The sequence below is a fragment of the Scomber scombrus genome, chromosome 12 (genome assembly GCF_963691925.1).
Source record: "Scomber scombrus chromosome 12, fScoSco1.1, whole genome shotgun sequence".
Taxonomy (NCBI): domain Eukaryota; kingdom Metazoa; phylum Chordata; class Actinopteri; order Scombriformes; family Scombridae; genus Scomber; species Scomber scombrus.
In genome coordinates this window covers 25,320,202-25,332,350 of record NC_084981.1, presented here as the reverse complement: position 1 = coordinate 25,332,350, position 12,149 = coordinate 25,320,202, and the positions used below count along the sequence as shown (strand labels likewise).

General features: G+C 36.7%; 1 protein-coding gene across 1 annotated transcript in view; it reads right to left on the bottom strand.

Annotated features, from left to right (window-relative positions):
• Positions 1 to 866: 866 nt before the first annotated feature.
• Positions 867 to 12,149, bottom strand: part of mcm8 (minichromosome maintenance 8 homologous recombination repair factor) — a 33,568-nt gene continuing 22,285 nt past the window's right edge. Inside the window, exons 5-25 of the mRNA XM_062429996.1 lie at positions 9,490 to 9,669; positions 9,268 to 9,373; positions 8,981 to 9,046; positions 8,774 to 8,856; positions 7,355 to 7,504; positions 7,065 to 7,162; positions 6,768 to 6,966; positions 6,596 to 6,681; positions 6,192 to 6,337; positions 5,971 to 6,045; positions 5,734 to 5,872; positions 5,419 to 5,449; positions 5,188 to 5,325; positions 4,910 to 4,970; positions 4,728 to 4,808; positions 4,024 to 4,219; positions 3,574 to 3,793; positions 3,263 to 3,472; positions 3,042 to 3,118; positions 2,388 to 2,577; positions 867 to 1,673 (exon numbers count right to left, since the gene is read on the bottom strand). Of these exons, the coding sequence (XP_062285980.1) occupies positions 1,581 to 1,673; positions 2,388 to 2,577; positions 3,042 to 3,118; positions 3,263 to 3,472; positions 3,574 to 3,793; positions 4,024 to 4,219; positions 4,728 to 4,808; positions 4,910 to 4,970; positions 5,188 to 5,325; positions 5,419 to 5,449; positions 5,734 to 5,872; positions 5,971 to 6,045; positions 6,192 to 6,337; positions 6,596 to 6,681; positions 6,768 to 6,966; positions 7,065 to 7,162; positions 7,355 to 7,504; positions 8,774 to 8,856; positions 8,981 to 9,046; positions 9,268 to 9,373; positions 9,490 to 9,669 (2,625 nt within the window). The 3' untranslated portion in view covers positions 867 to 1,580. The remainder of the gene's footprint in view (positions 1,674 to 2,387; positions 2,578 to 3,041; positions 3,119 to 3,262; positions 3,473 to 3,573; positions 3,794 to 4,023; positions 4,220 to 4,727; positions 4,809 to 4,909; positions 4,971 to 5,187; positions 5,326 to 5,418; positions 5,450 to 5,733; positions 5,873 to 5,970; positions 6,046 to 6,191; positions 6,338 to 6,595; positions 6,682 to 6,767; positions 6,967 to 7,064; positions 7,163 to 7,354; positions 7,505 to 8,773; positions 8,857 to 8,980; positions 9,047 to 9,267; positions 9,374 to 9,489; positions 9,670 to 12,149) is intronic.

Genomic DNA, 12,149 nt, shown 5'->3' with positions numbered 1-12,149 from the left:
AATAATGACACTTTTTCTAAATAATGACTTAATAACTCAAAATAATGAGAAACTATCTTAAAATAATGAGTTAGTATCTCCAAATAATGACTTGGTATCCCAAAATAGTGACTTAGTAAATCAAAATAATGACTTAGTATCTCACAATAGTGACATAGTATCTCCAAATAATGATTTATCTCAAAATAATGGGAAACTATCTCAAAATAATGACTTAGTGACTCAAAATAATGACACTAATAAGTCATAAAATAAGTCATTATTTTGAGAAGGTTTCTCATTATAATGACTTACATAATTTGTTTTCATCATATTGACGGAAATGGGCTTTCATAAGGAACAGATCAGAAGTGCTCTTTTAACATAGTTTACATCTCAATATTGTAAAAATGACATAATTAACTGTTTTTATATTTTTTTATATTTTATGCATTTCAGAATCAGGTTCATTGCTAAGTAGGTTTACACATACAAGGAATTTTGCTTTGGTGTTAAAATATACACAAAATAATGACATATGACATAAAAATAAAGAAATGTACAATAAAAAAAAAAGTGAAATATATTCAAAGTGAGTTGGCGGGGAGATAGGGGAGTCGGCTACGATCTTACCTGTTCGCCTCAGTGTTTTTATTCCAAATAAAATCCAAAAAAACTTTGTCATTTTCTTGTTTACTTGCATACACAAAACGAAATGCTGTCCCTCCGAGCCCACAGCAGTGCAATAACAACAAAGGATAAAGATACATACAGTATATATATATACAAAAAAAACGTATAAAAGTTTAAATTATAAAAACATGTAAATTCCAAAGAGAAAAAACAACACAAAGTGCTATAATTTACAGGAAAATAAAAATATTTATTTACTCGATTAACACAATTTTTTGTTAAATAATAAAGTGCATTCCATACGAAAAGTTAACGAAAACAGGAGATAAAACTGAACATTTGTGAGAGAACCCAGACAAAAATGAAATGCAAATAATGTTACATTTTTGCTTTTTAGATGACCACACCAAAGCCTGACCAACAGTGAATTCTTGAGAGATAATAATATTTGAGAGTTAAAAATCAACCAAAAATCCCCCAAATATAAAAAAAAAATGTTTTTACATAAAGGCACAGTTTTGAATCGGATCCCTTAGATTTGTTTTTTTTCAAAGAATTATGATTAAGATATTTGGCATTTCTGTACTGCAAGTTTTTGTTTCTTATTTGCCAACACTGATACAATATATCACTGGTGCGCTAATATCTTAGAACAATTCTTACTTTCTTACTCAAAAAACATCTAATTTCACAGTCAATTTTTCACTTAACTACTTACTGATTTAATGAAAATTACGTTACACAATCTGAGCAGCCTGTGTGTCTATTACCTCTTCAGCTGGACACAGTGTCGTCTGCTGGTTGCTGGTTTCGTCACTCAGTGGTTTGGATAGTTGGCTCCCCATCAGTTTTATTTTCTTGTCTATAGAGAGACACCACTGTGCATTGTTCCTCAACACTGACCTTGCTGTGAGCTCTGCAGGTAGAGGTACAGGTGTGCACTCTGAGTCTTTTATAGTTGTCAGTGGTCAGATAGTCTGCAGCTGGTACAGCTTGGATCCTCTCTTCAGCAGGAAACCCTGTTCATTCAGGGAACTCACCAGACCTTGAAAGTCCATCACCTGGAGGGAATAAATCAATGACTAAATAAATGATCACACACACATATGATGATAGTGTTTTTAGTGAATCATCAGGATTTAGTGCATTGATAACAGACCTGAATTATTAAGCAGCTATGTAGTTGGAAGAGACACAGTAACCTGTACTCTACAGACAAGAGGTGAACATTTGTGGGGATGCTACTCCACATTACTTAAAAAGCTTCTTGTAAGCAATAAAAGTGTCGCAGCCAATAAGAACAAAACATGCTCACCATCTGTGATGAGGACCTGAGACAATTGCACTGTTTAATGGAGACATTTAGAGCTGTAAATGGATTGTTGTTGCTACACCAAAATTTCAGCCTGAATGTTCACTTTAATAGTTTATCTTGTCTGCTGCACTGGTTTGTAAATATATTATATGTTTAAACATAATATATTATAACATTTTTTATGTGATTCCATCTCTCTGTCATTTCCTGCCATTTCATTGACTCTTAATGTCTTTTGTTTATAAGTATTAGAGGCCTAAATGTTTTTTCTCAGGTGATCTGCAACCATGTATAATGTGGAGTCTCTATCCTTCAGTAAAACTGATTCAGCATTGTAACATTTTCTTAATTTTCTTGCAGAGCTGGTTGATGGCACCATCTTTTGTCAATCCTGCTGCTCAAGTGTGGTCCTTCATGTTTGTGCCATTCATGTACTGTATGTAAATCTGAGCCTTTTCACCTTTATGTTCACTTTGTCGGCCAGAGATCGAATCGTCTGCAGGTCAAACTCTCTCTGATTGGTCCTGTTGGCATGCGTGTGCAGTGCGTTGACCAGTCGTTTTGCAGCACCGCGTTGGCTCATGCCTGATCCATGCTGAGAGCGCTCAAAGTCCAGATTGCCCAGACCATCTGAATATGTATCAGCCAGACTGCAAAACACAACAACACACAGAGGGAGAGAAAGAGATTTTGTTACTAATATGTGAACAGTTATAAATTCTATAAAAGCTATGCATACTCTTACAAACCTTTTTAGAAAGTATAATTACATGGGTGCTATGTTTTTATTAAATATTTTAAGATTATGCAACAAAGAAATATCAGGACATTATGTAGTTATATGACAACAAAGGAGGAGACAGGCTGAGAAAAAAATTACATTTTCATATGCATGTGTATCAGATAAGAGACTCTGGAAACGTGACTGAATGAATTTTTATGAACTTTAAATTGCGATATACACAAGTAAACACACACACACACACTAGAACTAGACAATGTTATAAAATTGTTACCCCTGCTGATCCAAGTCTCCTATCTACATTTTACTTAAAATAAGTTGCACATAATGATTATTTATCTATGCATTTATTTATTTCTCCTGTAATGTTACCTGTGTTTCATGATCTCTACCACATCCTCAGCATCACTCTTGGTAGCCGTCTCTCTGAGATCCAACCTTGCTCTTGCCTGCATAAAAAACACAATATAACATTTACATAAGTGTGAAATTGGTTTCTTTAGTTAGACACTCATCAAAAGTTTTGTTAAAGAGTAGAGTTACTATCCAATCATGTGTTGAAAGGTGTGACAGGTGAATACACTGAAACGTACCTCAGTTAGTCTGATTAAAGACTCCAGTTGTCGAGTGGTGATGGGCGTGGCGTCAGCAGTGTGTGCCTGAGATCTCAGCGACAGGTAGAAGTCCTGGAGGATTTGTGCCGCTTCAGGAGAAAGTGACGGGTGAACGTACTGACGAGCGTAGCTGATGTACTTCCTTAACAAGCATACTGGAATGGGGTCAGCAATTTCACCTGCAGGGATCTTGAAACAGACACACATAATGCAAACATGTACTTTTTTTTTTTAAACACAAAATGTATACTAAATTTGTTCCGCATGTGTTTGCATTGTCCTTTTTTTACCTGCAAACGTTCAGACAGCGGCATGTCTGATTGCTCTAATAGGATGGAGGTCTCCAGTTCACTGTTGATTCTGGTTACTACAGCGCTGCTGGCCCTGCCTCTGCCGCTTCCTGCCCTGTTTGCCATGACGTGCTCCGACAGGCGGCGGTCATGTGACTCGTCTGGGATGTCCAGCAGGAGGAAGACGACATCGAAGCGAGAGAGCAAAGCTGAGCCCATTCTAAATAAAAGAACGCACAACTGTGAAACACATATTTTCACGGATATTTGCATCTAAACTAACAGAGTGTATCTGTCCAACAAATCTGACTAACAAATTAAACAATCTAGGACATTTTATGACTTTTAAATGAGTGATAAACTGACTGATGCATTAACTACACGTCCTTTAAATCTGCCTACCTACCATCTGCCTGTGGGATCAGCTGAATGACTGATGACTTAACTTACTTCAGATTTTCCGAGACAGTCTTGCCTCTGTTGTAATGCCCTCCGATGGGGTTTGCAGCGGCTAAGACCGAAGTCCTGGCAGGAAGTGAGGAAACTATTCCAGCCTTGGCCAGACTCACAGACTGTTGCTCCATGGCTTCTAACAGAGCCTGCTGCTGGTTGCCCAACTTATCAAACTCATCAATGCAGCACAGACCTAAAAAGAAGAGACAGAGGAGGAAAATGAAAAGAGAAAAAAACATGAGAAAGAGGAAGTGAGAGTACTCACAGTCCTGACAGGCACTGCCTGCTAATACTGTGTGGAAAGCATGAATCTCCAATTCTGTTGATTTCTCAGGTTTCAGATCAAGTGTCTTTTTCATTCCTCTGTGAGTTGAGTTGTTTTTCTGACACATTTGGAACTTTTGAAAACCTGAGACATCAAGAGGCTGTGCTGCACTGGGTGAAAGTAATGAAGAACTTTTTTTTTTTTTTTTAGGATAGACACGTTAACTTTGAAACTAACAAGTAAAAAGCAACTCAACATAAAATCTGTAAAAAAAACTCCAATTCAATTAGTGATACTAAAGCAGGTATCATTTAACGGGCTGTTGGAAGTATATTTAAAGGTTTTTTGGGCTAAGATTGTCATAAATTAGCCACTTCAATAAATGCATACACATTATATATTTATACGCAAGAGAGGCTAAAATCCACTTTCTTACCTTGGTCAGCCAGCACCAAGGCTCCAGCCTCCAGAGCATAATCCCCTGTTCCTGAATCTCTGGATAAACTCACGGTTAATCCTGAAGAAATAAACATTAAATATTCATTTCCCCACATCAATATGCTTCTACAGATCTGCACAATATAATAAATGAGACAGTAGTACTGTAAGATAATTTACCTGTGGTGCTTGTACTGTTGCCACATACATAGATTCCTCTGGGAGCCACATTGCACACTGCCTACACACAGAAAAACACAAACACAGAGCGCTCATACATACATAATATACATGTTAAAATGAAAGTAGTAATGCAAGTCCAAGAATAACATGTCACAGCTTCAAAAAGTGTAAATGAATCAGCACTTCAGGTAAAAGAGTCAAAACAGCGACACTGTTGAATGTGATAATCACTGGCAGAATTGAGTGCTCTATGTTAAGTGTTCATTGAGTGTTACCTGTAACATTTGACTCTTTCCCATGCCTGGGTCTCCCACCATCAAGATGTGAGGGTCTCCTCTGACTGGGACGCTGTTCTTGTCTACATGTTTCTGTCTCCCTCCAAACAATATCAAAGCCAGAGCAGCTTTCACCACCTGGAAGGACACACAAGAGCACAAGATGTAAAACTTAACCTAGACATTAACATTACTAATTAAACTCCATTTGCAAGCGTGTTGTGAACTCACCAGATGGCCATAGATGGCAGGACACATAGAGCTGAAAGATGCAAGCAGAGTGAAGGTGTTACTAATGTTGTTGTGTGTTAGCAGGACTGTGTTTAAGCATAAAGCTGTAATTAATGTTTTTCACACACCAGGCAATACAATTATTGAATGAATGAAACATCACACTTTTCTTTACTCATAGGTGGAAAAAGAAAAACTTTTATCTGAAGAATTAACAGGAAAAAAACTCAAAACAGACAACATAATGTATGTCTTGTGTCTTGTGATTTGTTGATTTCATCTTCAGAGTATATTTGTATGTAGTAACTTTCTTACTGCACTATAAGTCTTAGCAGGTCAGGCTGTGACTGGATCTCCTGGATGGCATAAAGCTCTTTCAGACTGAACTCTTCCCCTCCAGAACGATCTCCAGGTGAACCTCTCGACCCCGGACCTCCTGACTTCGACTGCTGACCTAAACATTCATTCAATCATTCAGGAAATTATACTTCAAATGACTTGTTACATATAAGTCATTCAAGTCCAAATTGATTAAAAAAAGACAATAAAAACCTTTAGTATTGCTGACTGAAGTGGCGTCAATGTAGAGGAGGAACATACATTGATCCTTATTCCCCCTGTAAGTGCCTGCACACAAAACATATATAGTCAAATAGTGTGATTAGTGAATTCTTGTGTTCAGACTTATATTTCACTTACTACCAGGGAAGAGACATTTACTTGTTTGTTTGGTTTAACTTCCTACCCTGGTTAGAATATGTTTAAATACATACCATCACTGGTAACTCGGACTATCCCCGTCACTGTAACAGTGTCTCCAGGGACGCAGCTGTCACACAGGTCAGAGGTCAGGTGACACTCCACGGTGCGAGGGATTCTCCCAGCCTCCCTCTGCTCTCCGCCCATCAACTCCTGCACCCTACAAGGACACAAAAATTAGATTTCAAGTGTGTTGTGGATAATTAATTTTCACCTAATTGTAAAACCAGCTTAATTTTTTACTCAAGGACTGCAGAAGCAGAATATGAAAAATTCATCCTCTGTTTTCATAGTAACATCAACATATCTCTTTCAAAATCTCTGACACAGAAACTAAAGGATTGTGGGTAACAGTTTGCCACTGCTGAAATGTACACAAATATACACACGACTTATTTGTATGTGTGTGTGCGTTTACTTGATTATCTGCGAGTCCACAGTCTGTGTAAGGGGAGAACTCCGGGAGGCGGCGAATGAACGACTGCGACACTCCACCTGGGGACACTATGAGAGAACACATTAGAGTCAACACAGTTTAACAAAGGTTAACAAAATGTGAGTTGGTGGTATCTGTGTATATGCGTGCACACCTTGGTGGGTGTAGCATACTTCCCATGCTGCAGTGGCAGAGACATTGTGTGTGAGCAGGACAGACAAATGAAGGCCAGCCTGGTACACTGAGGTCTAATGTTGCTCACTCTGACCACCGTTCCCCTCACACACACCAGCCGTCCGTACACACTGGCACGCAACATCCGTAAAGGAGTCAGCGGTTCATAGTTATACAGCCTGTAGAGGAGTTACACATATAAAGTCATCTTCATTCACAGTCAGCAGTTGTACAGGTGCGGAGAAAATAACTGGTTTCACTTCTCTGTGTGCTTTACCTTGCACTAATGTGAGGGATGTTGATGATTGGTGTGGCTGCAGGAAGCTCTTCCCCTTGCAGCTCAGCAGCTTGTTTCTCCAAATCTACAGTCAACACCTGAAATCACAAATTATCACTCTGGTATGTAATTTTTCAGTGGAGCGGTCTCTTACTTTGTGTCATCAAAGATTAACATTTCAGTTCTCTTTGATTTGTGACTCATCATCTATTCTCAGGGAGTCCTCATGTGCATTTTTATAAACCCTTCACACACATAATTACTACTCTGACAGCTCACTGTCTGTGTACCTGGTGAATGGCCACTCCCAAACAGTTGAGGATCAGTTCTGGTTGCTCATTCAGCTCTGTGGTTAGTTCAGGAAGCCGTTTACACACTGTGTTATCTCCAGTTAAGTCTGCATAATCCACCAGCACACTTCCCTGACGCTCAATCTCATCCTGTATACAGACAAACACAGAAATGTGTCTTTTTACTTACATAAATCACTCAGAAAACAGTTACAAATCAGGACAAAAATACACGGTATACAGAATGATTATACAGCATTTACTGGCATTGTTACCTACTCCATATCTATGAAGCCCTTGAATATGTACCAAGAAACAGATTGTCTGGTTGTCACAAAGTATGTTGACATGATGGACACTATAGATAAACTATAGCTTAAAAAATTGGACCATTAATAGATTAGTTTCCAAATAATTGCCAATACAATTTAAGGACGTCACATTGTGCTCTGGGAAATAGGGATTGATATGTTTCACCATTTTCTGGAATCTGGAACAAAACTGATTATCCAATAAAGTAAGCCACAGATTCATTGGTAATAAAAAAAAAAGTCTTTAGTTGTTCCAAGATAAACTTAACTTTGTAATATAATGTAAATGTTGTCCTTAAGTACATAAGCTGATATGCTGTTATATTGTTTGGTTAAAGCAGGGTATCTGCACATTTTTTTAAGTACAAATGTAATGACTTTTAAGACCTTTTTAATACCTATTTATGGGAAAAAAATAGTACCATTGCCATGGCCACAATACAAACAAATTAGACTCCTGTATATACAATTATGAGTTTTATTGAGATTGAAAAAGAGGCCAAAAAAAGGGAATGCAATAAGAAACAAAATGATTCCTTTATGTATTTAGTCTGTGTAAAGCTTTTGTCCTCTTTCATAACAAGAAACATTTCAATCAATCAATCAATCAATCAATCTTTATTTGTATAGCGCCAAATCACAACAAGGTCATGTGAGGCACTTTACATATAGAGCAGGTCTAAACCATACTCTTCTGATATTTCTTGTATTAAAAACTGCTCACCAAAAGCAGGAAGTATTTAGATCCTTTACTCTTGTAAAAATACTTGTACCACAGCATACTTCAGTAATAGTATGCATTACCGTATTCAGTGCAGAAAAGTGTCACATGTGACTTGAACTCATATATAATATATTATGAGACATAATAATACAAAAGCAGGATTTTACTGCTGTAGTGGGTTGAAATTGAGCTCATTTTGAAATTATTTATCTAGGACTACAACTAATGATTAGTTTCATTATAGTTCCAACTGCTGATCATTTTTTAACTTTAATTAATAAGTTGATTGGTTGGTTGTGTAAAATAATAGGAAAATAATGCTAATAATGACCATACTATAATGAGAGATGTTAACACCAACATTAAACAAACAGGCAGACTGACCTTGTCATAAAGGTGAATCTTGGAGGCAAAATATTTCTCAAACACTTTGATCTTTTCCACACAGGGCGAGCTCTCTATAAAGCCTGCACATAAGAAGACATGAAACGTCATATAACCATGGTTACTATATGTAAATCATGTCAACATTATGCATTATCATCATCATCATCATCATCATGTGAAACAGATTTATAAACACACTGATACCTTCAGTAAAGTAGAGCATCCATCCTTTGTAGGGACATAATATATCCAGAGTGGACTGACAAAGGACTGAATAGGAAGACAAGGAGTTAGGGTTGTGACACATATTGTTGCAGCGATTCACGTATTTCATTGTAATTAATTTAAATATTGAAAAACATTAGATTTAAAGTGTCTTCAGGTCATATAAAATTAAAGGTTATCTCCTCATTCTCTCCTCTCCACTGAAAAATAGGATTAAAAAGTGGATTAAAAAATAATGATGATAATTTTGTGCATGTTGAACTAACCTCTCGGAGTGCTGGGGGTTTGGCTTACCAATCCTCCTCCACCTCTCCCTCCTCCTCCACCTGCTGATCCTCCTCTCCATGGTCTCCTCCACCCTCCTCCTCCTCCTCTCCATCCACCACCTCCTCCTCCTCCTCTCCATCCACCACCTCCTCCTCCTCCTCCTCCACCGCCACCTCCTCCTCCTCCTCTCCATCCTCCTCCTCCTCCACCACCACCACCACCTCCTCCTCTCCATCCACCACCCCTTCCTCTCCATCCACCACTACCTCCTCCTCCTCCTCCTCCTCCTCTCCATCCTCCACTGCCTCCTCTTGATCCACCACCACTGCTTCCTCTCCATCCACCACTACCACCACCACCTCCTCTTCCTCCACCCCTCCATGAGCCTCTCCTGGAGTCCTCTCCACTCATTCCTTTCCTAAAACAGAGCAAAAACAAGGGATAGAGCAAGGATGGGTAAGAGAAGGAGCATATACAAAAAAAGAGCATGTACAAATTCGTAATTTATTATCTTAAATCTCTTTAGTTAAAAACCTTTATTTTACCACTCAGAGATCAGTGTTGTGGAGTAAGTAGTTACATGTAAGAGCATTACGTCATTTAATAACAAAATAAATGTAACTTTAATCCGTTATAGTTACTGAGAAAAAATTACTAATGAAAATGTTAATGATTACAAAGGAGGTTACATCTGAAGTCAGACCTTTAAGATTTTGCTCAGGAGGGTTTTTATCATTCTTTAATATTTAACATGTTACTGAATACATATATTGCTGTTTTTAATTATTTGAAAACAATATATTTTTTATATTTTACGTGGGCTTATTTGGAGCACACATTAGCTTAAATGTTGTCACAGTACCAATTAAGCCCATGCCAGACTTTTGACTTAAAAAAAAATAATAATTCTTTCAAAACTTCTACATGAACTAATGAATACATTTTCAAATGAGAGATACATCTTGCTTTATAAGAAATGATCTCCCTTATACATCATGTCAGTATCCATGAAAAACACCTGAACTTAGATTTTGGTGCTTAATGGGTACACTTAACCTAATAGCTGAAAACATTGGTTAAAAAATTAGAAAAGGAACCAAAAAGTAATAAGTAATATTACTTTGATTAAGTAATTTAAATAGTTACATTACTTTTTACATTGTAAATAGAGTAATCTGTAACCTATTGAATTTCCAAAATAACCTTCCCAGCCCTGTATCCATGAAAAGTTTACTCCATGTAACAAAGCAAAGAGACAGTTCAACATTAACCTACTTACTCCTCAAATAAACTGTCTTCTCTGGTATTTATCTAAAAAAGTTACTAACTCCATGTAAAAAATGAAGGAATTTAATGTCACTATTAATTTTACTGTATTTGTGCTGACTGGATTAAAGCCTTTAAACAAGAGCTTAAACATGTTGCCATAGAAACCTTTACCATTGAACCTTCCACTAACATTTAGCTGACAACCTGTTAGTGTTAGTTTTATAATGTTAAAGTACGTTTTTACTCAATTAAACCACATTAAAGTAACGTTAGTGTGATACAAACCTTTCGTGTTACCTCAGCGTTGAGAGAAACGGTCTGACGATGATTTAAAGTGGAAAACTAACACAAAACTTTAATAAACAGAGACGTTGTTTTTATTTTGCAGCGTGTCAAAGTTCCCTCCACTAAAGTCAAAGCTTCTTCTTCTTCTGTTATATGAGGAGGCGGCTCCGGCTCTCAAGAGTGTCACCGCCCCCAGAGGACAGCCGACGTTACTGCAGGTAATAATAGCACATAACCCTGAAACCTCTAAAAAGAAATGTAATAAATAAATAAATAAATAAATAAATAAATAAATACATAAATAAATAAATAAATAAATAAATAAATAAATAAATAAATAAATAAATAAATAAATAAATAAATAAATAAATAAATAATAATAATAATAACCACAAACAAAAAACAAAAAAAAACTATATAATATAAAAATATGCTTAACCTTGCTGGTTGCTGCTTTTATGCTCTTATTTTTATGATGTTTGTGTGTACCTAATTTAGTATACATTTGAGGTCATCAGGTAATGCAGCAGACTATTAATCTGTCAGGTAGAAGAAACTTTGAGGAAGAGGATGTGAGTCTATGCAGGTTTGAATGACAAATACAACCTTAGATTAAAGAACAACTTCAAATATTTGCTATTATTTTGCTTTTTTTCCTCTACATAATGAGAAGAACCTTCACAGAAAAAGACACATTTATACTCTGCTGCCGTCTTCTGGACATTTCATGTCATTACATTTTTAAATCTTATATATATCTTCACAGGCTAACACAGCTCTGCTTTTGGTTTCAAGACCCCACACAATAACCTGACATCAAATACATACATATGCCTTTTTCTTAACCTTAACTTTCTGAACTTTTTCCTTTTAACCCCAACCCTTTTCTTTCCCTGCATCCTCACTGTCTCTCTCTCTCCCTTTTTAAAGCTTCCTGTCTTTTCTTTTAACACACCACAAACCTCCAATGGTTCAACTTGCAACTCTTATGCCATATCAACCTGTCATAAACCTGAAAATGACTGCATACAAACACACACACATAAGCACTTATTAACTCTTGAGTTCTGAATTTACAAAAATACACACTGACAGTGAAGCACAGGCTCTTCTTTTCCCCTTAAACAGGATAAACTGCTGACAGACTGCACACACTGGCATTCATTATATTTCTTATTTATCTCCGTTCATCTCTTCATCAAATGTTATTAACTGTCCGATTACACTTAAACCAAACTTAAGTGTGACTTTTTGTGTGTTAAATATAATCCAATATATTATGATTGAGCATCTAAAACAGAAAGTGCAAACGCTCTAAAACTGAAAC